The following is a 24,311-nucleotide window of genomic DNA, read 5'->3' as shown; positions in this document are numbered from 1 at the left end:
ACTACAACTCCCGGCAGGCCGCGGGGCCCCGCGCGAGGCCGTTCCATTCCCCGCAGGCCGATATCGAGGGGGGGAAGGTCCTGCCCCGCCTCCCTGCTGCTCGCGCTTGGGGAAGCGGGAGCGGGCTGTACCATGGCTGCGGCGCCCCCCGCTACGGCGGCCGTTGGAGCAGCCCTCAGGGAAGAGGACGAGCGCGGGAGCGGCGGCGCGGGGCCGAGGATGGAGAGCTCCGACCTGGGCAGCCGCCAGCAGGGCCCCATCTGGCACCGCAAGCCCAGCCCGGCGGCGCGGCAGGGGTAACGGCCGCCGCGGGGCGGGGTCGATTCCGCGTAGCGCTGCTGCCTCAGCTCGCAGCTGGGACTCGGTGCCGGACCAGCGGCAGCCGTGGCTGTTCCCGGCGCTGCGCCGCGGAGGAGAGGCCGAGGGAGTGGGCAGCCCGAGAGAGTGGGCAGCCCGAGAGCACCGCGCTGCCCGCCGCGCCCGAGGGGAGGGGGTGGAGGGGGCAGGACTAGCCAGAGCCCACCTGAGCTTCTGCGGGCCCGGGGGTGCCCGGTTAGATAACGGGGAAAAACCTTCCTGTTGAAGGTGAAGCAGATCCCCAGGAAGGCTGTGAAACCTCCGTGCTCAGAGGTGCTCACAGCCTGGCTGGGCAAGGGCTAGGCACTTATCCCAGTTTAGGGTTTTGGGTTTTAAATGTGCTGAACAAAATCCCATGGGTGAATTCTCAGAGTTTAATTAGAACATGAAATACTATGAAAATACTGTCAGGCCCAAGCTGAAGAGCAGCAGTATGAATGCTGTTTTGGAGTACCTCTGTGGTGTTTGACCTGAGGAATCTGGATGCAGCTCCGTGAGCTCTGAATTACTCTCCTGGGTTAGTTTAGTGGCAAAGGAACTTTTGAAAGGCAGAGAGCAGTGTTGAGGAAGATGTTGTAACTACACTGATAAGTGCTTACATTTCAGGGTGTTCTTAGAATCAGAAGTCATACTTTGCTTGTGGGTTTTTTTGTGACATTAAAGACCTTAACATCACTAAATTTTAATTATAATTTAAAATAGCTTAACATTTTTCTAATTTCATTTTTATGGCCCTTCCCTTTTATTGCAGTAAAAATTGGGCTTAAGGTGCAGTTATTTTTGTCTCTAGTCTGTACCATGGCTGCATGGCCCTTCTTAAAATATTCACTCACACTTTGTAATGTACGCCAACAGTTGCATGCAAGTGCTGGGTTGCATATTCCATGCTCTTAGAAATTGGTGTCTCAGGTCAGCATCTCATATAACCATGGTCAGAGTATTCAGCAAGTGCCCTGCAGTCTTTAAAGAGCCTGCCAATATCCTGTACAGTTTTAGATATTTAGTTTGACTCTGAATTTACATCCAAGTGATGATAGAAAGTAATTAGTTTGCACAGTGTTAGCCAAAAAATCCAGGAGTAGCAGATCTCCCAAATCTGAATGCCCTCCTTCTGGGAAAAACCTTCTTCTTACAGCTTAGTGCATGGTCTGCACATGGTCTTTGGTTCTGCATCTGGCTCTACTTTCTGCTGACAGCATGGTACAAGGATAAAATGTGAAAAAACATCAACTTTGTTCCATAATATCTCAGATGAATAATGGTAACAATGGCTTTCTTCATGCTTTTGAACACTGGAAAGAAGTGGCATTAAAACTTATTTCCCTCCACATCTAATCCAAGTGGTTTCTTATAGTAATTCATAGCTTCTCACTTCCTTAGTGTGTTTCTTTACAGTGATAATGAAGAGCAGTTTCCTTGCTGAGTGCGGAATTAGGCTTTCAGATACATTAGTAGATGAGCCATCAGCATATACATTAGTGTTATTCATTAATAATATAAATGAAAATCAGGTAACAGAAGTCACATAAAAGGATGGTGAATGGTTGATCTCCCCTGTCTTCTTTACATGTCTCCAACATAGTGAACAAACTCCTTTGTTTAGTGTATTTCTTATATTAGAAATATGTGTCTTTCATGGAAGAAGGTTTTTCATAGAACACTATGAATAATTAGAATTGTAAAACCATAAGCTAGGAACATTTTAATCCTAGGTCTTGGAGAAATACATGTTGATAAAGCAATTCTAAGCACGGTTGTTTTGCTTGCTTTCTTCACAGAGTTATAGTAAACATAATTCATAGTGTCAAAGGATACCATTCAAAGACAATACGCTTTCTGAATGTGGCTTTTGACAGTTCTGGAGATTCTCTACTCGCTGGAGACCACCAAGGGAATATATATGTTTTTGACTTGAATGGAAACAGGTAAGAATATTTGTATCAAGGCATTTTAATTGTCTTGTCGTCTGTAACATTCAGGGATATGGAACTTGCCTGGACAGCATACCACAGGTCTGGTTTTAACCCTCCGTTTTCCATGAATGTGGAAATAGATGCTAGTTTGCTCAGAGCTGAAACTACAAGCTCTCATGTGTTCTCCCTAAATATTATTTTATTAGTTTAGCTGCTCCAAAAGATCAGAAGTTTGTAACTCAACTGAACAGACAACAATGTCATAGAACTTAAATACTACTACAGGAAGTTATTCTTTGGATGATAACCATCAATTAATATGAACCATGAATTACAATAAACTAGACGTTGTATTGTCATTTGCAGAAATAGATTAATCAGTCTTTTCAATTTCACACTACTGAATTTTAAAATATTAACACTGATTTTTGGTTTATTATTAGATATTATTTGCTCCCTCCTTTTGAGTTAATTTATTTTATTGTCTCAGTGAAATATATTGAAACTAATTAAGTTATTACTTCACTTGACATTATGACCAAAAGTTTCCTAACACAATGAGAATGTGTATTTTTAAATAGGTTCAACCTTGTTCAGCGAACAATGCAGGCTTGCACTGCTTTGGCATTTAATCTTCGCAGAAAGACAGAATTCCTGGTGGCTTTGGCAGATTACTCCGTTAAGTGCTTTGATACAGGTAAGGAGAATTGCTATCTGGATTGCTGTGAAAACCTATATATTTTTAATTTTGATCTCAAGTTTTTTGTAAGTTTTTTTGATGGAAATCTTACTGTGTATTTCATGCCAAAAAGAAAAGTTTGGGCCCGTCTGGGTTATAATCCTGTGAGTAAATGAACCCTTTCTTTTGTCAAAGTTTCTTGTTCCCACGGAGTCATACAGGTGTCTGCTTAACTGAAGTCTAGCATAGAATTGCAATTATGTGTGTTACCTTTTTTAAGCAATTCTGTTTATGTTTGCTTAGAATGAGGTACTCTATGTAAAATCAAACCAAAATCAGCTGACAGTATGTTAGTTTGAAACTGAACCACTTATTAACTATAGTTACAGTAAAATATTTGAACAAAGTGACAATATACACTAAAAGAACTGTCAACACTTTTGAGTATACAAGTAGATGTGTATCCTTGTTCAAAAGCCATATTTAATATTAAAGTCACAGGCCAGCTGTGTGTCTCTATGTTGATAAGTTAAATGGTGAAAGGCATTGTTAATTCATTCTTTGTAAATGAATCTTAACCTATCAAAAAGTGCAAGTTGTAGTGTCTCATAACATCTGGATTTAAATCTTTTTAAAAAGCCATGGAAATCACTCATCTGCAGTTTGAGGGTTTGAGTCTGATATTATCAGTGAAGATTTTGATGTAACACACTGTTTCCCAAAATAGAGGAAGAGTGAGAGTTAAGGTCTGAAATCCTCTATGCTTTTTCTCCTCCTGTCAACCACAGTAAAACCAAACTTAGATTTTGGATGCACTTAGAAAAATCTTCATTATTCCAGAGTCCTGCATATTTATATGGTGCTGTTTCCAGATACTGAAGAATGTTTAAAAATATAAATGTTGTTCACATAAGTCAGTATTTGGTGAACTATCCTTAGAGGTGTATTAGATAGTACTTAGTTGGCAGGTTGCATCCCCTTCTTTAGAAGTCATACTCTGTAATCCCATGTCATCCTCCCAGGTGACAATAGCTTTTAGCACTCAATTAACTCTTAAGTACAGCAGAAAGTTTGACTGTTAGGCTTTATAAGCTGCTTTATAGCCATTTCCCATCTTTGATGCCACCACAGCAGTAGGTCAGCTGGAACCACCCCATGGGCTGTCAGGCAAACTACCCAAGGTAAATAGTGTAATTGCCACAAATACAGTTTGGTTGCTGTGGGAAGATTAGTGGTCATGCCATCACAAGTGGGAGACAATGTAGTCAGAGGAACCATTTCCTTAGTATACACAGCATAAAAATGTTTTGGACTCTAAAAGAATTAATGAGGTGTTACTTTCTGACTGTGCCTTTCTATAGTCATAGCCTGTTCTCATTAAACCTTTCTTCCTTGCACCTGTAAATAGCTGCATAATCGTTCATACATACTGTCCACAAGTAGAAACAAGTGGAGAGTTCTAAGCAGAGCATTCAGTCTCAACTTCTAGAGATTACTGTGGGTGTTCACATCGGATAATCTGCCAGTGAGGCACGCTGAACTTAACCTGATCACTGTGTTCATTACTTTTTAAGATTGATTCTTAGGCTAAATTGAACAAGTCTGTGCAAGTTGGCTTTCTGTGTAGAACTGAGAATAACTTATGAAATCTGTTACTTGAAGATGAGGATATGGTTACGTTTCTCTAAGGTATAATAGCTGTATGAAGACTGGTACCTTTGTTCCGTGTTTGCTGGGCTGTGATGGTAAATGGTCATATACTAGGTATGCTTAAAAGTCTCTTTCACAGCATAGTGTTGGCAATAAAGAGTAAAGTAGTGGTTGTTTCACTTTGAATGACTTTCATATCCTCTTCATTTTTTTCATCAACTCCTGCAGAAACCAAGGAGCTAGTTAGTTGGATGAGGGGACATGATTCTTCAGTGTCTTCTATCTCTGTCCATGGCTCAGGCAGGTATGCCATCACTACATCCACTGATACAGCACAGCTGTGGGACTTGGACACCTTTCAAAGAAAAAGAAAGCTGAATGTTCGTCAGTCTGTGGGTATACAGAAGGTGAGTAAAGAGCAATTGCTAAAGGGTGAACAAGCATACCTCAGTAGGAGTAACACCGCATGTTAAAATCACAGTACTTGAAAATAGTTTTTAAAATACAACTGAATCTTTTCTATGTTCTCTGGGAATATCTCCTTAACTGTCATCCTATCACGTCACCCAGACCACTGGAATCATGACTGGATCATGACAGATCCCAGAGATCTGCTGGGAACTTTTAAGAAACCTCCGTCTTTAGAGATACTCAAAACTTGAGTTTTGGCTAACCCAAGGAAGTTGGAGCTGTGTTCTAGATTGACCCTGCTTTGACCTGAGGGTGGGCTTAGAGGACCTCTGGAGATTGATTACAACTTGAATGATACTGGGATTTAAGGGTGTTGCTAAAAAAACAGTTTTGGCATCATAACGGTAACTTCAGACAGTCGCCACCACCTGCCCCATTCAGCTGCTTATTCCAAAGCTGCTACTTCCTTCTATGCACATTAAGCACTGAATGTGGGAACAAACAAAGCTGAAAAGTAACTCAGTAAAAAGAAATTGCAGCTTTTCAGCCTAGTGGTTTCTTTGCTTCAATTTGCTGCACAGACACTTATGCTGGAACAACACAGGGGAGGAGAAGGATGGCCTGTTTGTGTCAGGGAGTGGTTTAAATAGGTCTTTCTTAGCGTTATGCTGCTTTAAACAGGTCTGCCTGCGCCACCAAATGTCAAACTTTGGCAAATACTACAGAAGGTACTGATGCAGTGCCTGAGCATTGCTTACACATGTGCTGCCCTGCAGTGAATAGTCTTACAAATACCACTTCAAACTGAAGTTCTCGTCAGGCTGGTCACTAAAATGCCATGCTGATTTTGCAGAGAGCAAGGCTATTCATTTAAGTGTCTTCATCGTGTTCTAGGTCAGGCAGAAATTTTGTCACATAGCAATTACTGTGGAAAATCATGCATAAATTTTTGTTTGTTTGTTTGTTTTATTAAAACTGTTGTGCAGTGCATGTTGCTAAAATAATTATCATGTCTTCTCTCCAAAGATGACTGCATTTCTTTAGTGGATGAGATTTTACTAGTGTTCAGTATCTTTTTTTTGTGTAGGCTCTGTGTAGAGGCTTCTTACTGATAAATGGCTCTTGGAATTTGGTAGGATCAGGATGTTACACTATGGAAGCAACATTTAAATGCAAACAGTAGTGAGTATGGTTGAATGAAAAAAATTACTGTTTGGGAATCAAACTTTGGTTTGGCTCTACCATTTCTGATAGGACGTTATGCAAATAATCCAATTTATCCAGAGTTCATTTTCCTGTCTTTAAAATAGAGATGATACTTACTCCCGTGCCGTGATTTAAGACATACAAAGTGCTTTGATAAAGAACAGATTTATTATTAGACCACAGCCCTGACACTCACTGTCCAAAGTTGGATTCTTGCTTGCTATCTGAGCCATCGTAGTAGCGTCACACCAATCTCTGCCATGTACTTCTTGGTGCCTCTTTACTTAAGCTCCGCTGCACTCCAACATACACTTTCTGTTAAGTTGCTATGGGGCAAAGTTCATTTAAAAAGACAGAGACTGAGCTGCACACTGTAAGAATAGCAGGTGAAAAAAAAATTAGAAAGAAGAGCTAAGAGAAGACATCTATAATGACTGTTTTCAAAGCATCACTGCTTATTCAGCAGTTGCTTGTGACTATCTTGTGGTAATTTTCTAGGGCAAAGCAGAAAATGAGGAATTGTTCAGTACTCCAGTTTACTAAAATTTAAACTTCATCCATCTGCATGATAGGCATCTGCTCTCAATTCATTGTCTAGACTTCCTCAGGGTCCCTGAAGGAGGACAGGCAGCTCAGTCTGTCTGAAGATAAATGACTGGTAGGTGAGGTGACTCTTTCCCCACATAACTTTTGCTCACTGTCAAGTGACGAATTTGGCCTGAATATCCAACTTTCAGTCACTAACATTCAGCAGGATGAATCCCATCCCACGTATCCAGATTTTCAGATTTTCAAGGCTGTGGGATACCATTCAGACCAAAACTCTGAACTTCGTAGTACTTACTATTGATCTCAGCCAGTGAGTACTCCAGGTAGTCCCTCAATGTTCAGATATCAGAAGACATTTTCAGTTTAACCTTCAAAATTATAGGTACAGGGAATTTGCTGGAGCTGCATGTGATACTGCCAAAATAGAACCTCTGATCTAAACCAATAATTTATCATTATGGAAGAATGTATCTGATGATATCCAAAAATATAAATAATCCAGGTTTTTTTCTTATCAAAAGACATTACACGTAAACAATAAACATGTTCAGAATAATTGAAAAATACATTTACAAGCTTTTTGGTTTTATCTTCGTTCATCCTCACAGTAAAATCTGCATTTCATTGTTGGAGAATACATTGCTAAACTTTCTACAGTATTTTTTACTTTTATTTTACATAAAACTAAGGAGTTTAAGTTTGAAGATGAGTGCTTCATAGAGTGCATTTGTAGGTTCTTGGTACTATTTGAATGCTGAAGCTAGTTTGTAGAAGATGTAACAAGCAGTTGCTCAGTGAGCAGTTTTGGCTCATGTCTCCCATCCCCTCTGGCTCCTGGGTTCATGTTTCTACCATTTATATTCCATCCTCTCTGTCGCTCATCAGAAACCTCCACAAGGCAATTTAACAGTTACAAGAATAACACAGATAAAGGTTTGTGTCATTTTGGTGAATTAATCTGGTTTAGCAAAAGGGTACAACAAGTTCTGAACCAGTGCAAGGGAGAGCAGGCCTGCCTAGGCTGTAAGAGGGGAAGGGGACCCGCTGCCTGTGGGAGCGAAGCCTTGCATTGCCGCTGCATTACGCTATTAGAGTAATAGCCATACTGTCATGCTTTCTTCCTGTATTTTATTTTGCGGTGCACTTTGGTCCCGTTTAAAGGGTACTTCCTTAACAACATATTCCATTTTTTTTCTTTTCCATGTTCTTGCAGGTTTTTTTTCTTCCATTGAGTAACACCATCCTCAGCTGTTTCAAAGATAATTCTGTTTTTGCATGGGAATTTGATACTCTTCACTGTAAATACCGGTTGCCAACTCCTGTAGAAGGTTCTGTATTACTTTATAAGGTCTTTGCAGTTACCAGGTAAATTTCTCTTTTAAACATTTTAAAGGCAGACTAAAAAATTGTCATATTTAAACAGGTTTTCTTTCCTTACTGGTAATGTTTTATGGAAGTATTGAGCTATATACTATGGTAAGCCTTTGAACTTGGCTGTGACTGATACTTTCAGCAAGAATCAATAGCAGTTTTTATTACAGTCCCATAGCAATTGAAATAAGGTAAGTTGATTTTTAATGACCACTAAAATAAGGTTTAAACTGTCCTTTACAAAAGCAAATTTTATTATTCAGGAGTTGTTTTGCTCTTTCAGGAGAGTATGACAGGAATAATTGCAGATTCAAAAGTGATTTGAGGGCATACAAGGAAATGTGTCATCTCTCTCTTTTCAGCTAATACTAACATAAATTATAGTATTCTGACAGAAACTTTACCACTTTACCTCATCTGTGATCCAGAGATGGCCGGATTTTTGTAGCTGGTGGAAAATCAAATCATCTTCACTTATGGTGTTTACAATCAAAGCAGTTGATAAGAATAATCCAGATGCCTGCAAAAGTACGAGCTGTCCGTCATCTAGAATTCCTCCCTGACAGTTTTGATGGGGGCTCCAATCAGGTCAGTTTCTTCACAAAACTTGAGACTGGAGTATTTGGTTAGTTGATTCAACACATAGACTTTGAGAACTGTTGGGGGACACCGGGGATATGGGCCCATACCATACAAAAGGAAAGTTACTGTGCTAAATGTTTGCTCAGTTGCTCTTTTAGCTTAATGGAATGTCATTGCTGAATTGAGTATTCTTCTCTGGTTTACATTGACAATATTAATTGATGAATCTTTTTAACTTACAGGTCCTTGGAGTGTTAAGTCAAGATAATATTATGAGATTTATCAATATAGAAACATGCAAACTTCTTTTTGACATTGGGAGTCATGAAGAGGGAATTAGTACAGCAGCGGTTAGCCCCAATGGACGGTATATTGCATCAGTAATGGAAAATGGTAGCCTTAATTTATACAGTGTCCAAGCTTTGGATCAAGAAGGAAATAAGGTAGAGTGTTTTACGTTTCTTAAAGTAGCAGTAAATCCCATAAAAGTTGATACTTGTCTACATAACTTTTGTATCAGCAGTAGTTTGCAGACATGTCTTAGAGTGCCATATTTAACACCACAAATAAAGAAAAAATGGTTTGTAGAGTCCCTTCATAGTTATTCTAGGCTGTCCGGTAGTACGATGTTTTTAAAGTATATATATCACTGTGTTTCTGGTCTTGGGAGGAGCGGGAGATAGTATTTCTTTCTACAGCAATTTGTACAGACCGATTTCTCTTTGTAACGACGTTTTGGGGAGATGGAAACAGCATAATTGTGCTCATTCCGTTCCGTTTCCTATAGGAAATGTTTTGCAACTAATGCTCTCTTAAACTGCGGGCGTGAATGGTGTTTTTGTTACTGTGATTTTGTTCTTCTTACTGTGTTACTGGGTACCAGCATCCATCATTATGGCACAATCATACTCCTAATCCTTCCTAAACAACAAACATTCTAAATACCAGTTCCTATTTTATTAAAGTAATTTATTAATGGGAGTCAGGTTTCTAAATCCAGAATTCCATATATCTTTAATCACCATGTCTTTGAAGTAAACAGTAACCAGCTTCGGATAATGATGGAGTTGGAGCTGAGGACGGATGTGTAAAGATGTCACACATGCATTCCATTTGCACTTTTGCTGCCGGTTTGACATGAACTGGGATATCCACTTTGTTACTTGCTTTCCCAATCTCCAACATTGAATTAATACCTCCCTGACACTGAAAACTAATTAAGACCTTTGTAAAGGTCTTTTGTATTGTTCTTAACTAGTGCTATAGAAATGCAAACTATTTTAGTGACATTGAGAAACACACTAAAGTAAATAACCTGAACAGTACATGATACACATTTATGCTATCCCAATTATACTTTAGTGTTTGCTAAGCAAGGAAATAACATGATGTTTGAGTTAGTTTGGAAGCTACATAAACCTTCTCACAGTCTTTCTAGTTTATTACAGCAGTTTTATTCACTGGCATACTTATTTGGGAGTATACAGTCCATATATATTTATTTATGGTATAAACATGTCTCTATTCTTGCTATGGCCATCAAGCTCAAAAATATGGCATATAAAATAGAGTAAACATCAAACTATAGTATTATTTAATTTGTCTTACAAAATTTTAACCGAGGATTTTTCACTTAATATTAGCCTCCACCACCCATGTTCAAAGTAGTAAAAGATTGGTCCAAGTGCACATCAGAGGCAAATAAACAGGCAATGAGAGTGACTTCAGGAAGGTCAGAGTGGCCTTGGAAATCCAAAGGAAGTAAAATTCAAACCAGATTGCTAAAACTGCAAGTGAACTCATCATTTGAAAACAAAGAGGTAGGAAGAAGTTGCAAGTATTTTGTTCTCCAGTCTGAAGCATTTAAATTTTGTTGCAAAAAAATATTTAGCCACTTATTCATTAAAGAATAAGTTGAGGCACTTATCACTTGGATGTTTGAGTAGAGAGGGTATTAAGGGAGTTTTAGTACAATTTCCTCTGTTTAGCCCATACTCCTCTATTATGTGACAGCCAGAGCTGCCTCCAGTCAGCTTGGGGTATCTCTGAAGTTGCTCAAGCAACTTGTGACACATGTGGATATTTGCTAGATCTGATCTACTTCCCTGCTAGCAAACTGGCACCTCTAAAATGTCTGCCTAGAAGCCATTTCATTTTTTATGAATTATTTAGAAGATGCATTACTGTTACATTTATTTCCCTTCTGTCATTACTGTGCCATCTTCTCTGTCTTTATGTTGCATCTCATATGTATATATATTCTCACATATATATACAGACACACACAGATGTGTATATATACATATCTGTACCTACATATATATTCCCCTGTGACATTCGTCACAATATGATCTATTCCTTATGTCAATATTCTTTATGGTTTGGCTATATCCATCATTTAATTATATATAGTTTAGTCAGTGAGGGTCTGATTTGCTTCTGAGTGAAATCAATGGCAGCTGTTCTTTGAGTTCAATTGGATGAATGATCTTTTGAATTATCTTTTTTGTTGTTGAAATACCTAGGATTATGTAAAAGATAGCAGTAAGCTTTTTTTTTTTAATAATGTGTTAGGAACTTCAGTATTTAGCTACTAACATCAATTAGAGTGCAAGGAAAGAGATTATGAAAGAGAAATACTTACATTTATTGTTGATCCTCTATTTTGTAGAACGAATTGCCAGGTGGATTAAACAAGAAACGTCTGCAGGCCTTACTGAAAGGATTTGGAGAATATCCAGCAAAGTACAGGTACGTTTGTGTGCATGTTCATGCTGGCACCAAATACAATTGCTTGTGCTTACTAGTCTATGAAAGAGAACTTGCTTGACTAAGTCCGCATTTTAATTGCAGGATGTTTGTTTGGCGTTCCTTATTACAACTTCCTGAAAACCACTTAGCATTCAGTAGCCTAATAGATAAGGGTACCCACAGTGCGTTTGTGAACATTCAAAATGCGTATCCCATCAAAAGTAGGAAACTGCTGAGAGTTTTACAGAGGTAAAATATATATTTATATTTATTTAAATATTTTAGATTTTTATTTTCATATAGGGATCTGAAATGTATCCAATAGCTGGAATCAGCTGTAAGGAAAATTCTAAAATGAAACAGTAGTGCCCTCATGCAGTTTTGTTTTTATAAGTCTCATAATCTTGCATCTGTTTTGAAGTTTACAATCTTTCTATGTTGTGGTTCTAAAATGCATATTATATTTTTGTTTGGCTTTGGATCAATGTTTCCTGCTCCTTTGTTTGCCTTTGCGTATAGGACCTTATCAGCTCTAGCTCACTGGTCTGCTATCTTTGCTGAGACACCTTATATTCCTTTGCTAGCATTCCCATTTGTAAAATTATTCCAGAACAACCAGCTGATCTGCTTTGAAGTTGTTGCCACAGTAGTAGGTAAGCAATGATTTTAAAAACTCAAATATGCTGCAACATGTTTAAGCCTTCCCATGCAAAAGAGCTTTTCCTGATGAAATAAATGAGATATTTCCCAAGAGGTCACCAGGCTCTCTTCTAAAGGTGTTGCCAGGAATTAATATGTAGCAACTGTATGCTTAAAACAAAAACCTGCTTGTAAATAAAACAAGATATTAGACTTCCTTTTGCAGTGTTTCTAGCAAAAAGTTAGCAGTTTAACAGTACTCATAAAGTCTAATCAGCAAAAACAAATGTATCTGGCATAATTGTATCTTAATAACAAAAATCTCTGAGATATGGGAAAAGTAGTCACACCCACCCACCCCCTCACCCACTCCCAGTCAAAGGAATGATCTCTTTTAAGGTTTTACTGTGTTTAGTTGTCCTAAGCATGTGGTAACTCGAAATTAGACATTTGGCTGAAAGCTGGCTATGGCTGTCTTCTGGAGAAACACTAAATTAAAGTGCTTTACACTTAAATTAGTTGTTGCAGCTGCTGCTAAGTCTACAGAAGATATGTGCTGCCAAGCATACATACCCACTTTGCAAACACATGCTGTTAGTGAATAAGTATCCAGGTTTATGGAAATTATTCTTAGTATGTTAAAAATTACTTGATACAGGCTGTAGTTTCATGAGGCAGAAATACCAGTTTAAGTATTCCCGTCTTTCTCCAACCACTTAGTCCCACAGCACACAGACTTTTTTTCATTTTATTTTTGAGCCAGGTTAGTTCCCCAGTCCGGTTCACAGTGTACTGACACGAACACTCATGCCAGTGCAGCTGGAGGAGCAGTGTACTGTGGGAATGGGTTAGGAATAAATGCTAGGAGAGATGGGAATATCTTAAATAGGTTTTGCTGCCTAAATCTACTTCTTAAATTCGCAGCCTTTATATCCAGACCTTAAGGTTGTCAAGAGTCTTTCACTCTGGATTACAGTGGATTTTGTTGGGTTTTTTTTTTTTCCTCTTTCAGTTAATTTTTGTCAGCACTGGTTTGAGTATTTTCCCAATCCTCCAGTTAATGTCCTTAGTATGATGGAAAACGTTTTGGCACATCATGACAAAGAACTACTTCAGCATTTAATAAAATACAGTGTGACTTCACAGGTAATATTCTAGCCAAGTTTTGTATATAAAACATCACTGCAGTGAATGATCATGCATTAATCTTTTATTTTGACATAATTCTTTTTTGAGGGAGTTTTCATTAAGTAACAGTGAATGATATGGGAGTGTGAAGAATGTATCATTGCTTTCCTGCAGCTTTTCCTTTTCCATGATCATAAATCTCACATGCTACTGTAGTTCTTAGAAGCCCTTTGCTTTCAAGTCCACATTGCTTGAAAATCTACTCATCAAATTATAAATGTACTTTTTTTTTTTTTTTGAAGTGGACATAGGTGTGATGAATTAATTTTGTAATCCCTAAGATTTAGAAGATTTAGACATCCAGTGAAATAAGAAATTTATTTATAATTACCCCTTATTAATTTTAAATGTTTACAGTGCGATAAAACTTATCTTCAAATATTCTGGTTTAGTTCCTGTTTCTTTCATAAATCAATAGATTCTTGGTATAAGGCAAGAAAATTTTCATATTATTTCTTTAAAAGGAATGGTAAAATTGTACTAATGGATTATTTTGTCAATTTTCCCAAATAATGTAGGTTTATGCATGGCCTCTTCTAGAAACGCTTTTCTCTGAGGTTCTAACAAGAGAAGAATGGCTGAAAGTCTTTGACAATATCTTCTCCAACCATCCTTCATACTTTCTAATGATTGCTGTTGCCTATATTATATGTTCCAGAGCTCCCTTGCTTCACTGTAATCAAACAGCAGACTTTGAGGTAAACATCTTCATATTTAATTCAGTCATATGAAAGTGTACCTACAGAGATGTATAAAACATTGTTTCTGTTGTTACAGAGGTTAGAAGGTGATGTTTCATTTCCACATTAATATATTACATGTTTCTGAACAACATTATCTAGTACCTGACAAATATACAATAAATGAGTAAAATACTGAGCACTTTCCTGCAGTTTCATGCAACAAGATGTTTAAAAGCTTTCATAAGCTCTAATGCCACTGAAAGCCATTTTGTAAACTTCAGTAGTTCATCAACCACAAAATAATTCTGCTTCTTTTTTGGGGATCTAATATGGACTTCTGCCTGTGGAGACAAGACACAGTCATTCTGTCATGTTTCATTATTCTGCTTTCAGATTTGCAAAATTAGGCAGTATTACTTCATGTGTTCTGAAGCTAAATGAAAAAGTTGCTTTAGGTTTAGCCTTCCATGGGAGGAGGAGGTTTTTTCATATGAAAACATCTCTGTAGGCAAACAAAGGGTTCCACCTCAAAAATGTGCTTGTGAGCAGTCAGTTTGACAGACACCAAACAGACAACATTATTACTACGTTTAATAATAACCAATTTAAAGATTTTCTTGATGAAGAAGATCTTTGACAGGAAGAATAGTCCTTCGAGAAGAGGAACTTCGAAGCTTCATGATTGAACACCAGAAGTCAAGGGAGGTTTATCCAGTGGTAGGAGTGTCTCTGTGGGCAGTTGGATGCTCTAAATTCACACCTAGCTTTCCAAATCCCTTATGCAACTGCATTTGAAGAGAAGGAAATGAACCAGAGCATAATTTTACAACTTGAAGAGTTTGGGCCAAGTCATTTGAGCTGGTGATATTTTACTAATCAGTAGGGCTAAGTTAATAATCCCTTTATAAATCAACTTCTGGAATATTGATCTTGCTAATTTACCTAATTATTCCCAAATAGGTATATTAAAAGCTTGCTTAATCTTTTGTAGAATGTAAATGGAAGCATGTCTCTTACAGTATTTCTTTCATCATCGTAACAACCTGGACATTAATGTTGTGATTAAGGAAGCTTATCATCTTATGGAGGCTACACCACTAGATATCCATCCACAGCGTATGCTTGATGACTTCATACCACTTACAAAAGGACAGTACCCTGTATTCAATAAATATCCCACGTTCATTGTGGATTATCAAACTCAGGAACGGGAGAGGATCAGACAGGATGAAATTGAATACTTACGAGAAAGGTATTAATGGGAAAGTTGAAGACAGTATCAGACTGGGAGGGACAGGTGGACACAGTTGCCTTTTTCTGTTGTAACGTGTGTGCTTGACAGGAGAGACAATTAAGAAAATTCAGGAAGATGACATTAAATAGCTGCTACAGGTTAAGAGTTACTTGGTTTAACACATTTTTTAAGTTAAATCAGTAGTATTATCTTAAAGAAAAAAATGTTTGTTAATTTGCAGAAAACATTGGGCCGCAAATCTTCAAACTTGAAAGCTTGTAAGTCAGAGTCTAAACCTCTGTTGACCTTGTAGAGTCCAACTTTGTGAAGGGCCAGGAGTTCTCAGCTTGCTATTGAAATCAGTGGGTACCGTGATGCAAAGGCACCTTTAGAAACTAGTTTTTGTTAAGAATATGTGGGAGAAAATATCTACGCCCATCTGAAATGCCCTGTTGCCTGTAACAGTCAGTATTGTAACCCTTCCTCATGTACTTTATCAGTACATAAAGGGGATGCCATACTCTTTCATGACATTGCATTTCAGCAGGTCTTTGCTACTACAGTCATCAATTTCTAAGTAATCAAGAAATTTCTTGATACTTGGCTTGAATTATTAACGTGTGCTCTCCTTCCATTTAGACAATTAGCACATGAATTAGAAGCTAAAGCACAGGAACGGAAAGCAGAAGATGAAGCCTGGTATCGAAAGCAGGAATTACTTCGAGAAGCTGAAGAACAGAGGCGAAAAATTCTACTGGAAGAAGAAAAGAAGCTGGCAGAACAGAAGCAGAGGTATTACAATATTAGAAGCATTAGGGGGCTGGCTACTGTATCCTGCTATTATGTTTTTAACCATGAGTAAAGGAGAAATAACCACTAATTTGTATCAATTGTAATGTGGGAGAACAGTGTGGTCTGGTGGGTCAGATTTTGGTGTGGGAATGAAGTGATCTGGGTTGTATTAGTGCCTTGCCTGAGGGAATACAGCAGATTAGAGGCCAAGTCACTTCATATTTTTGTCTCAGCTCCCAGCCTTTTGTCTGGTCTCTTCGGATTGCAAATGCTTTTAAGCAGTCAATTGCTATGTGTTTGCACACTGGGACTTCAGACTTGCACTGTGGGCAGACTCACACTGCAAATATAGGCATCACTTACAGCATCAGTGACTGTACACATTCTTGTAGTTCTAGTGGATTTAGAAAAAAGACTGCTTTATATATCAGTTGCTTAGCAAAGAGTTGTGATAGCACTGAAGCTGAACAGTTAGTTTGTACATTTTGCAGTTGCAAAGGTTTAAGATAATTTCAACATCTCCATAGTTTTTTTATATCAACTACAAGTAATCATAGAATCATTTAGGTTGGAATCATTAAGTTCACTACCAAGTCTACCACTAAATCACGTCCCTAAGCGCCACATCTACAGGTGCTTCTCTTAAACCTCTGTAACCTACTGAGCAAGTTGGGGTTTTTTAAAAAGGGCCATGGGCCTTCCTTTACAAACTAATTCCTGAGTTTGTGGTTTTGTTCCTTGAAAGAGTTTGATATTTTCCAAATAAATTTAGGACTAATTTTGTGCAGAAAGAGGTACCAGGACACAGGCAGTTATTCTAAGGAATAGTTTCCAGTTCTGGATCATTGCAAAAGTAGAACCGAATCAGAGCACAGGACTTCAAAGCTTAATTGGGGACGTTGCCATTAGAGGATTTCTGTGTGTCTGTGAATTTAATTTTGTCTTGTAAATGAAAACTGGACAATTTGCAAGAATGAAAGCAACAGTCCTAAGCTTTATAAATTAGAGATGAGCTCATAGTAACTAATGGATAACTGCAGTGCAGATTTGTGCTCTTTGGTACTGACCTCTTGTATATACAAGTTCCCTTGTTTCTTTGTTTTGGTTTTGAAGACTAGCTGCTGTGAAAAGAGAACTGAAGGTAAAGGAACTACAATTTCTAGATGCTTCGAGAAGGCGTTTTCTGAAATACCAGCAAGATCAGCGTCAAATGGAACTGAAACGTCTTGATGATGAAATTGCGAGAAAGGCTGAGTGTTGTTCAAGCAATTCTTTTCTCGAAGGTTTATTAGTAAAAATAAACAAGGAAAAAATGCGTAACTAAAATTTTGGTTGATATACTGTGATTTGTGAGCCCAGAGGTGTATTTAGCATGAGATGGACTGCTTTAAGTGTTAAATGCACAGTTTTATTTGGCACTTGCTATGGTCCACTGGCTTGCTTTAACTGGCAAAATTTCTGAGAAAAGCCAGATTCATTGGTATATTGGCAGTGTTGAAAAATGTAATGAGCTTCTTAAAGGACTAGTGAATTCTCAGCTGTCTGTGGGCTGTATGTCCAGATTGCAAATTAACTCTGCCATTGATTGAGAGGCTCCACAGTGGCCTCTGGCCAGGCCTGGCTCTGCTTCTGTGTTACTAGCTTGAGCACTGTGGCATGCAAATGCTAAGAATGGAAGCTTTTGAACCTCATCGGCATGAATTGAGTCTTTTCAGGGCCATTCCTCATGTCTCAGCACCACACTTTGCAGAGAACAGGGCAGCTGCATGTTTGTTTCCATGGTCAGGGCACTTTAAGATTTGTTAGCTCCAGCTTAGCACAGGTTTTGCCAGGTGCAAAGTGGGCACATCCCTATCTGTGTACTGTCCTCTGTAGCGTGCAGGGTTCAGAGACTCCTTATTTGATTCAGAGCTGTATCTGGGAGGTTATTAGCACTAGGTCAAGCCTGACATTTCCCTAACGTGCTTGGATGGATGCAAAACTACTCCTGTGCCTCTTCTCCACCTTGCCCTTTACTTTTGATACACAGTATTTTCTGTTACTCATGGCATGACAGAAAGTTAACTAGAACTTAGAAGTAGGGTGTGGCTTGGGGTTTTGGACATTCTTCTCGATCTTGGTTTTTTTAAGGGAGAAGAATTTCTCCTTTACTGTATTTTCATGTGTTTTCTCCTCAAGGCATCCATGAGAGAGCAGGAAACAGCAGCTACTGTTCAAGATGTTGAAGTACAACGGTTGGAATTTGAGTCACAAAGACAGCTTTTCGAACAGGTAATTATTAAGGAAGTATACAGATGTTTATATTTAATGGTTCTTCCTTTGCAGTTCTCAGATTCAGTTTTGTTCATTCAGCCAGACTTTGTGAGGAAAAAGGGGGCCTTTTTTTTTTCCCCTCTCTGATACCTTTTTTTAGAATAAATCCTCTGTTAATAAAAGCATTAGTAAAACTCACTGTTATCTGTTTTTCTGGGAGAAAATACCTGTATTGTACCCATTTTATTCTTTTCCTGTGCAGAGGTATCATTTGGTTGCTGCAGGGTTTAGCTGTGTGCTCAGCTGGTTGAAAGAAACAAGGAATGTGTAAATAAGAAATAAGTCTATAACAATATGTTCCTCATCTCAGAAACTCCCACCTTTTCATCTGTGATATCCAGATATATCTACGTCTTCTGGAGAGAACAGTATAGCAGATTGATGTAGTTGATGAAAAATGTCTAATTGCCAACATCATTAAGCAAAAAGGAATAGATGGTTAGTGGAGAATGTGCAGTTCCTTTCTCAAATGACTGACTTATAATTCAGAAAGATCACTGTTCAGTAATAAAGGGGTTTTATCAATAATACTGTTTAAAGTTAAACATGAGTTAATTATTATAAATAATTATTACAAATGACTGAAAAGCAAGGCTGCCAATGGAAGGCTTTAGTAATGTCCATTTTGGTTAGAAATAGTAAGTTAAGTGTTTAGAAATCACAGCTACATGTGCCCATCTTGCATATGTGTAGATCCGATGGAATGCAAGCAGAAGTGGACATCCAGATAGCTAACCCATATTTTGAAGCATGTGTCTGCTTATATTTGGCTTTTTAAAGCTTTTGGCCATAGACTTTTTATAACCCATGCTGAGTATAACTGGACTAAATTTCTTTTAGCATTTAGTTATTAGACAGCCAGCTGTTTTGTGGCTACGTAACGCAAACCAGGGTAGGCTCATTTGCGTTCCAGTACATGTAAAGTCAGCTGTTTAAGGGAACTAATTCTACGGTGATCATCCTCTTTAGCCTAGAAAGGTAGCAATTATTTAACTGAGGATATAGGTATGCCCACAAGAGTCTGTGTAGACAAGACTTTTCCTGCCATCCCCCAAACTGACTGTTTCACTGCCGTCATTGAGGGGCTATATTCAAGCTTAGGAAGCCGTCTGTGTTAACTTTGCTTCAGTACACTGCTGACACAGATTCCCACAGGCCTGGGAAGGAGTTATGCTTTCTCCAGGAAACTGTGTAGATGTGCCCTGATGAATGTGAAGAAAAGGTGGTGAGAGATAAAATTCTATTTCTAGATCTATTGCTGGTTTGTGCTACTTTGGCAAATCATCTCTGCGTTCAGGCTGCAGATGTGTGTATTGTAAGTCCCTGTGCCGTGAAACACAATTTATATTTGTGAAACATTTTGAGGTTTTGGCTAAAATGTGCCATAAAAGTGCAGAATATTTTTATGATAAATCTAATTAATTTAAGTGGGAATCCTGCTTTTATGCTCCACTGTGATACAGAGAATGGAATTACATCAGTATCAACCTGCAAGACCATTGTGATTACTCAGGCTTAGTGTAATTCCAAGTGGATAAAACTGCATGGACTATCACTTCCTTGGACAGTTATGTAGTGGGATGAGATGTGTGGATATATTCAAATATTAATTTAATGAAATTTTAATAAAAGTTAAAGAGACAGAATTACAAATGTAGGTTAGTAGCTTAGCAACAATATGTTTCTGTGTTTGGCAGCATCTAATCAAAGATCAAGAGGCAGTTACAAAGGAAATGAAAGAAGAGGTGGATGCCCATCGAAGAAAAGTGGATCTGGAAGATCATCTTGTTCAGAGATTGATGGAAATAGAGAGAGAAGAAAAACAGAAAGCTCAGATAGTAAGCTGATTGGATCTTAACATAGTTTGGGGAGTTAGTATGCTAAGTAGTAGAAGTAGTACTAGTTAATAGTATTTTAATTGCAATTAACTAGTTCAATTTAATATGATGATATTTTCTAAAGAAATCTCATTTCTAGATACCTATATTAATAGATTATGACGGTGTGTTTAAAGTTTTGAGGTTTTCAAAAATCTGACTGAAGTGTCCAAACAGCTATATAATATTGAAATTCTCTGGGCCTGACATGAATATTAACTTTTCTTCTCAGAATTCAGAAGGCATGTAAGACTCAAAAGTGCTTTTCAGAAGAAGTCATCCTCCTGTTAAGGAACGTGGTTTATTTGTAACCGTAATAAAACAAAAGTAAGCCTCAAAGGAACTTTCAGTTGGTAGTACTTGGCAGGAAATTCAGCTGTAGAAGCTGTCTTCTAGATCACAGTAATGAATGTGTGTAGCTTGACATTAGGAATTGTTCAGATTTTCAGATTGTCAAGCTCAGAACTTGTAACCGCACAGTTGGAAAAATAGTTGCAGCTAACCCACCGCCCATATGCTTGGCATCTGCATTTATATTTTGTCTAGAAATAAACATATGGGTCTGAATTTTTGTAAACAGCCTTCAATTTTTGGAAGCAGATGGATGTGGGTGGAAATATTGGCATCCAGGTATCAATCTTATGTTAATTGCACCTGTAAATCATATTAATCTATGCTAGGAAAGCAAAATCCCCAAAATTATGCAGAGAGTTGATGCCTCATTCCAAAAGATTAAAAAAAATGAAACACCACAAAACAAAACAAAGACCCTCAGTAAGAGAATAAGAAGGATGAAGAAGTAGAAGAAAGCCCTGATAGAGGAGACAGCCTGCTGTAACGAATGGAGGAGTGGCACTGCAGGTGCAGTCTCCCAGCAGGGACATCTAACAGTGATACTGTAGAACACTTCGTTTATCTTACCTTATCTATATGTAAGGCTGTGTACTTGAAATAGACTAAATGGTTTGCTGATAAGAAAGATGTTTTATTAGGTGGCTGAAGAAAATTTAACCAAAGCAGAGCAGAAACGCTTTGACACCGACTGGAGGTTGCAAGCATTGCATAAACTAAGGCGTGATGATCAGAACCGTGAGAAGCATTACGAAGAGATAGCCAAGATCCTGCATGACAACAGGGTGAAAGAAGCTGAACTGCTGAAGACCATGAGAGAAGCAGAAGAAAAAAAGGTATCTGCATTATTTCTAAGTGGGACTGGCACAAATCTAACTGTCTTTTGCTCATAACATGCTAGAGCATCAAACTGAAAGATATTGAAGAAATATTTTGTTAGGAATCACCTTTCCTGTTTTGACTGGAAGTTTCTGGAAGCACTAGAGCAAATTGGTGAGGATATTTTAGGCTTAAGAAAGCATATTCTTAATTCTGTAAGTTCCTCTCATTTTTTTTTAATCTGACCCAAGATTTTTACCTTTCTCCAGGTGTTTGAATGAGAAATTTTTCAAAAAGAAACATTCACTCAGCTTAATAACATATATTTTGATTTAAGGGTGAAGTGTAATCTGTAATAATTCGGATGGATTTACTTGTTGCGTTTTCCTTGCAACACATCTGTTGAAGATACATTTAATATCTCTGTTGTACAGTGGGAAGAGGTTATACAGAAAAAAGCTCAACTGGAGGAAGAGCAGAAGGCTGCTGCTGCTGCAGATGAACACAGGAAGCAGTTTTTAGAAGACAAAATAAATGATGCGTTAGAATTGGCTGAAAAGCTGCAAAGAGAAGATGGCTACTTTGGTGAGCGTATAGATAACGCAGTTCTCCTGTGTCATGTTGGCATGAAGCACTCAGCAACTGAATACAAACCAAGTGTCCAATATTAGGAATAAACTTAAGCTTAATTCTTCTACATAAGTACTTTTTGTCAGTATTCTTTCATGAAACCAATATATCAGGCCAGACTTGGAAAGGAATCTCAGTTTGGTATCTATCAGATGCAGCAATATAAATGAGACTTTTGGTAGGAGCACAGGTTTAGCTCAGCTTAAGCCAATGGTAAGATTGCACCCCTTAGAAATCCTCTGTCAGATAACCTTGTGCTGTGATGACAATACAGTATTATACCAACAAGTGACTTTGCCAAATGTTTGTTCACAGGAAAAAACACACATTTCCAGAATTGGCCAGTATATCCTTCTCAAATGCTGCATTTCTGGTTTTGCAGATATTTCTCCTGTTCACCCATCTCTGCACAGCTCACACAAGATTAGTGATTAGTATTAAGATTAGGTGATTAGTGTTGCTTTGGGCAAACTTTTTCAGACTTTGCCCTTATTTACATAATGTTTTTAATATGGAGCAATTTACAACTGCAAATTATTAAAATGGGCGTCTCCTTCTAAAACTGCAAGTACAAGTAGCCATATTCCGCATGATCTTAGTGGCCCATTTGTCAGAAGATTAATTATATAGGAAGAAACAGCACATGTGGAGCTGTAATTTCTTAAAATGAAATGCAATGATGCATAGCTTTGACCCATAGAGCAGAATGTTTCTGCTCTAATTCTGAGCAAATTGTACTTGTCATTAGCTGGAGTGAGTGATTGTTCCAGTTTTGCTTCCTGGAGGAAAACTGTTTCACCTCAAGCTAGAAAAATTCACTAGAAATTTAAACACACTTTAAAAAGAATCCTCCTCTCCATTTCCCTCAGAGAGACTGCGTGATTTAAAGGCCAGACGTACAGAGAGAGGGGTGGAACTCCAGCGGGTGCCAAGGTCTGGAAACATCTGTCTGAATGATTTATCTGCATCAGAATCATCATCACACAGTAAGTTTCTAAGTTAGGACCCAGCTCCCAGCTTTCTTTCACGTTTAATTTCAGAAGCATTACTGGAACACCTCATTGTGCGATTGAGTCATTATTAGTTGTGGAGGTGTTTAGTGGATAGTAAACCAGCTTATTGCCGTGTTCAGTTTCACACCTCAAAGAAATGTCTTTGCTACCAGGGGCAGCACAGGTAGGAAGTGCCTGGAGTGTGTCACATTACGAGAGTGATCCTATTAAACCTCAGCCTAGTTTAATCCCATTGTGACCTCACCATTTTACCCATGCTTTTTCTGTCTTCATTGTTACGTGTGATTTGGGGATGTTGAGAAGATGTAGAACTGCCTTTCATCAAAATCTTACTGAGAGTTACAGTCAGGAATTAGTCTGTAATCATTTCCTCTGGGCTGTCCTAGCCACTATGGCCAGTGAAAGCACAATTTAAAATCACAGGCACCTTATGTACAAAACTCTGCACGCAATGGGAGACACCTATTTATGGACCTGCCGTAGCAACCCAGCAGCATCTGATGTTTTTGTAACAAAACATAGGCACCACTTTCTAAGAACTTGCTTTACAGGTCTTAGGGCTGCCTCGTGTACAGCGGTACTAATAAAAAATAGCCTTTCTATGGCAGAGAGATCTGTTTTCCAATAAGCATTCATACTATTTGTGGAAAACCATTAGGTGCAATATTAAGTCTGAGTTTCTTGCACTCAAGTGTCTTTAGACAGAAGACGAGAAGAACTGGCATGCCAAGAACAGGAGCTGATGGCAGAAGTCAGACGGCTCAGACAAAAGCTTACCTCACAGGCTCAGACTAGACGTCCTCCAAGTCGTTTCCAAGCTACAAAGTGGACACCTTGAGATGGTTTGCTCTGGACTTCAGCTGTACTTTAAAATTATTAATCAGTGAAATGCTAAATATGGATAGTGTGATTAAGGACTGATCATAGATTCTTTATTATAAAGGCCTTTGGAAATATTTTTATATAAAAATGCTAGTTAGATGTGTGTTTGTAATCATCTAATTATTTTCTTAGTAACTATAATGCTATTTTCTAAAATAAACTCACTACTTGCAGTATTTGTATACTTTGTTTGTTCTGGTGGAAGAAACAAAGCACTGTTAAAACGTTGGTTTTGTCAGTGCTGTGTAAGCGGATTCTAGAAGTTGCAGCAGGGAACTTTCCATCGTTCCTTTTCAAAGGAAGAAAACTCCAACAGGCAAGGGTCATCTCTGGGAGGCAGAAGGAGTACATGAGAAAACTGCCTTTTTCTGGTGACTGCCTTGGAGTTTACATAGGATTATTTCTGTATTTAAAGGGGAAA

General features: G+C 38.2%; 1 protein-coding gene across 6 annotated transcripts; it reads left to right on the top strand.

Annotated features, from left to right (window-relative positions):
• Positions 1-63: 63 nt before the first annotated feature.
• On the top strand, positions 64-24,066 carry TBC1D31 (TBC1 domain family member 31). 6 transcript variants are annotated; one of them, XM_074847108.1, is made up of 22 exons: positions 64-296; positions 2,136-2,282; positions 2,852-2,967; positions 4,828-5,006; positions 7,979-8,130; positions 8,565-8,724; positions 8,961-9,161; positions 10,362-10,538; positions 11,390-11,469; positions 11,572-11,718; positions 11,989-12,122; positions 13,121-13,254; positions 13,815-13,994; positions 14,999-15,231; positions 15,853-16,005; positions 17,119-17,254; positions 18,184-18,276; positions 20,016-20,156; positions 21,188-21,382; positions 21,800-21,950; positions 22,865-22,981; positions 23,701-24,066. In XM_074847108.1, the coding sequence occupies exons 1-22, from the start codon at positions 133-135 to the stop codon at positions 23,844-23,846; spliced, it is 3,336 nt and encodes a 1,111-aa protein (XP_074703209.1). In that variant the 5' UTR covers positions 64-132; the 3' UTR covers positions 23,847-24,066. The 6 variants fall into 6 exon arrangements, 5 of the variants coding, with proteins under 5 accessions (XP_074703209.1, XP_074703428.1, XP_074703352.1 ...); XM_074847327.1 differs by lacking the exon at positions 10,362-10,538; XM_074847251.1 differs by lacking the exon at positions 11,572-11,718.
• Positions 24,067-24,311: the final 245 nt, after the last annotated feature.

This window comes from Strix aluco, chromosome 1, assembly GCF_031877795.1.
Source record: "Strix aluco isolate bStrAlu1 chromosome 1, bStrAlu1.hap1, whole genome shotgun sequence".
Taxonomy (NCBI): Eukaryota; Metazoa; Chordata; class Aves; order Strigiformes; family Strigidae; genus Strix; species Strix aluco.
This window is presented reverse-complemented; position numbering and strand designations above follow the sequence as displayed.

Coding starts and splice junctions, on each gene's coding strand:
- TBC1D31 (XM_074847108.1), top strand. CDS start 133: ATGGCTGCGGCGCCCCCCGCTACGGCGGCCGTTGGAGCAGCCCTCAGG. Junction 11,470..11,571: donor GAATATCCAGCAAAGTACAG/GTACGTTTGTGT, acceptor TTTTAATTGCAG/GATGTTTGTTTGGCGTTCCT. Junction 21,951..22,864: donor AAGAGAAGATGGCTACTTTG/GTGAGCGTATAG, acceptor CATTTCCCTCAG/AGAGACTGCGTGATTTAAAG.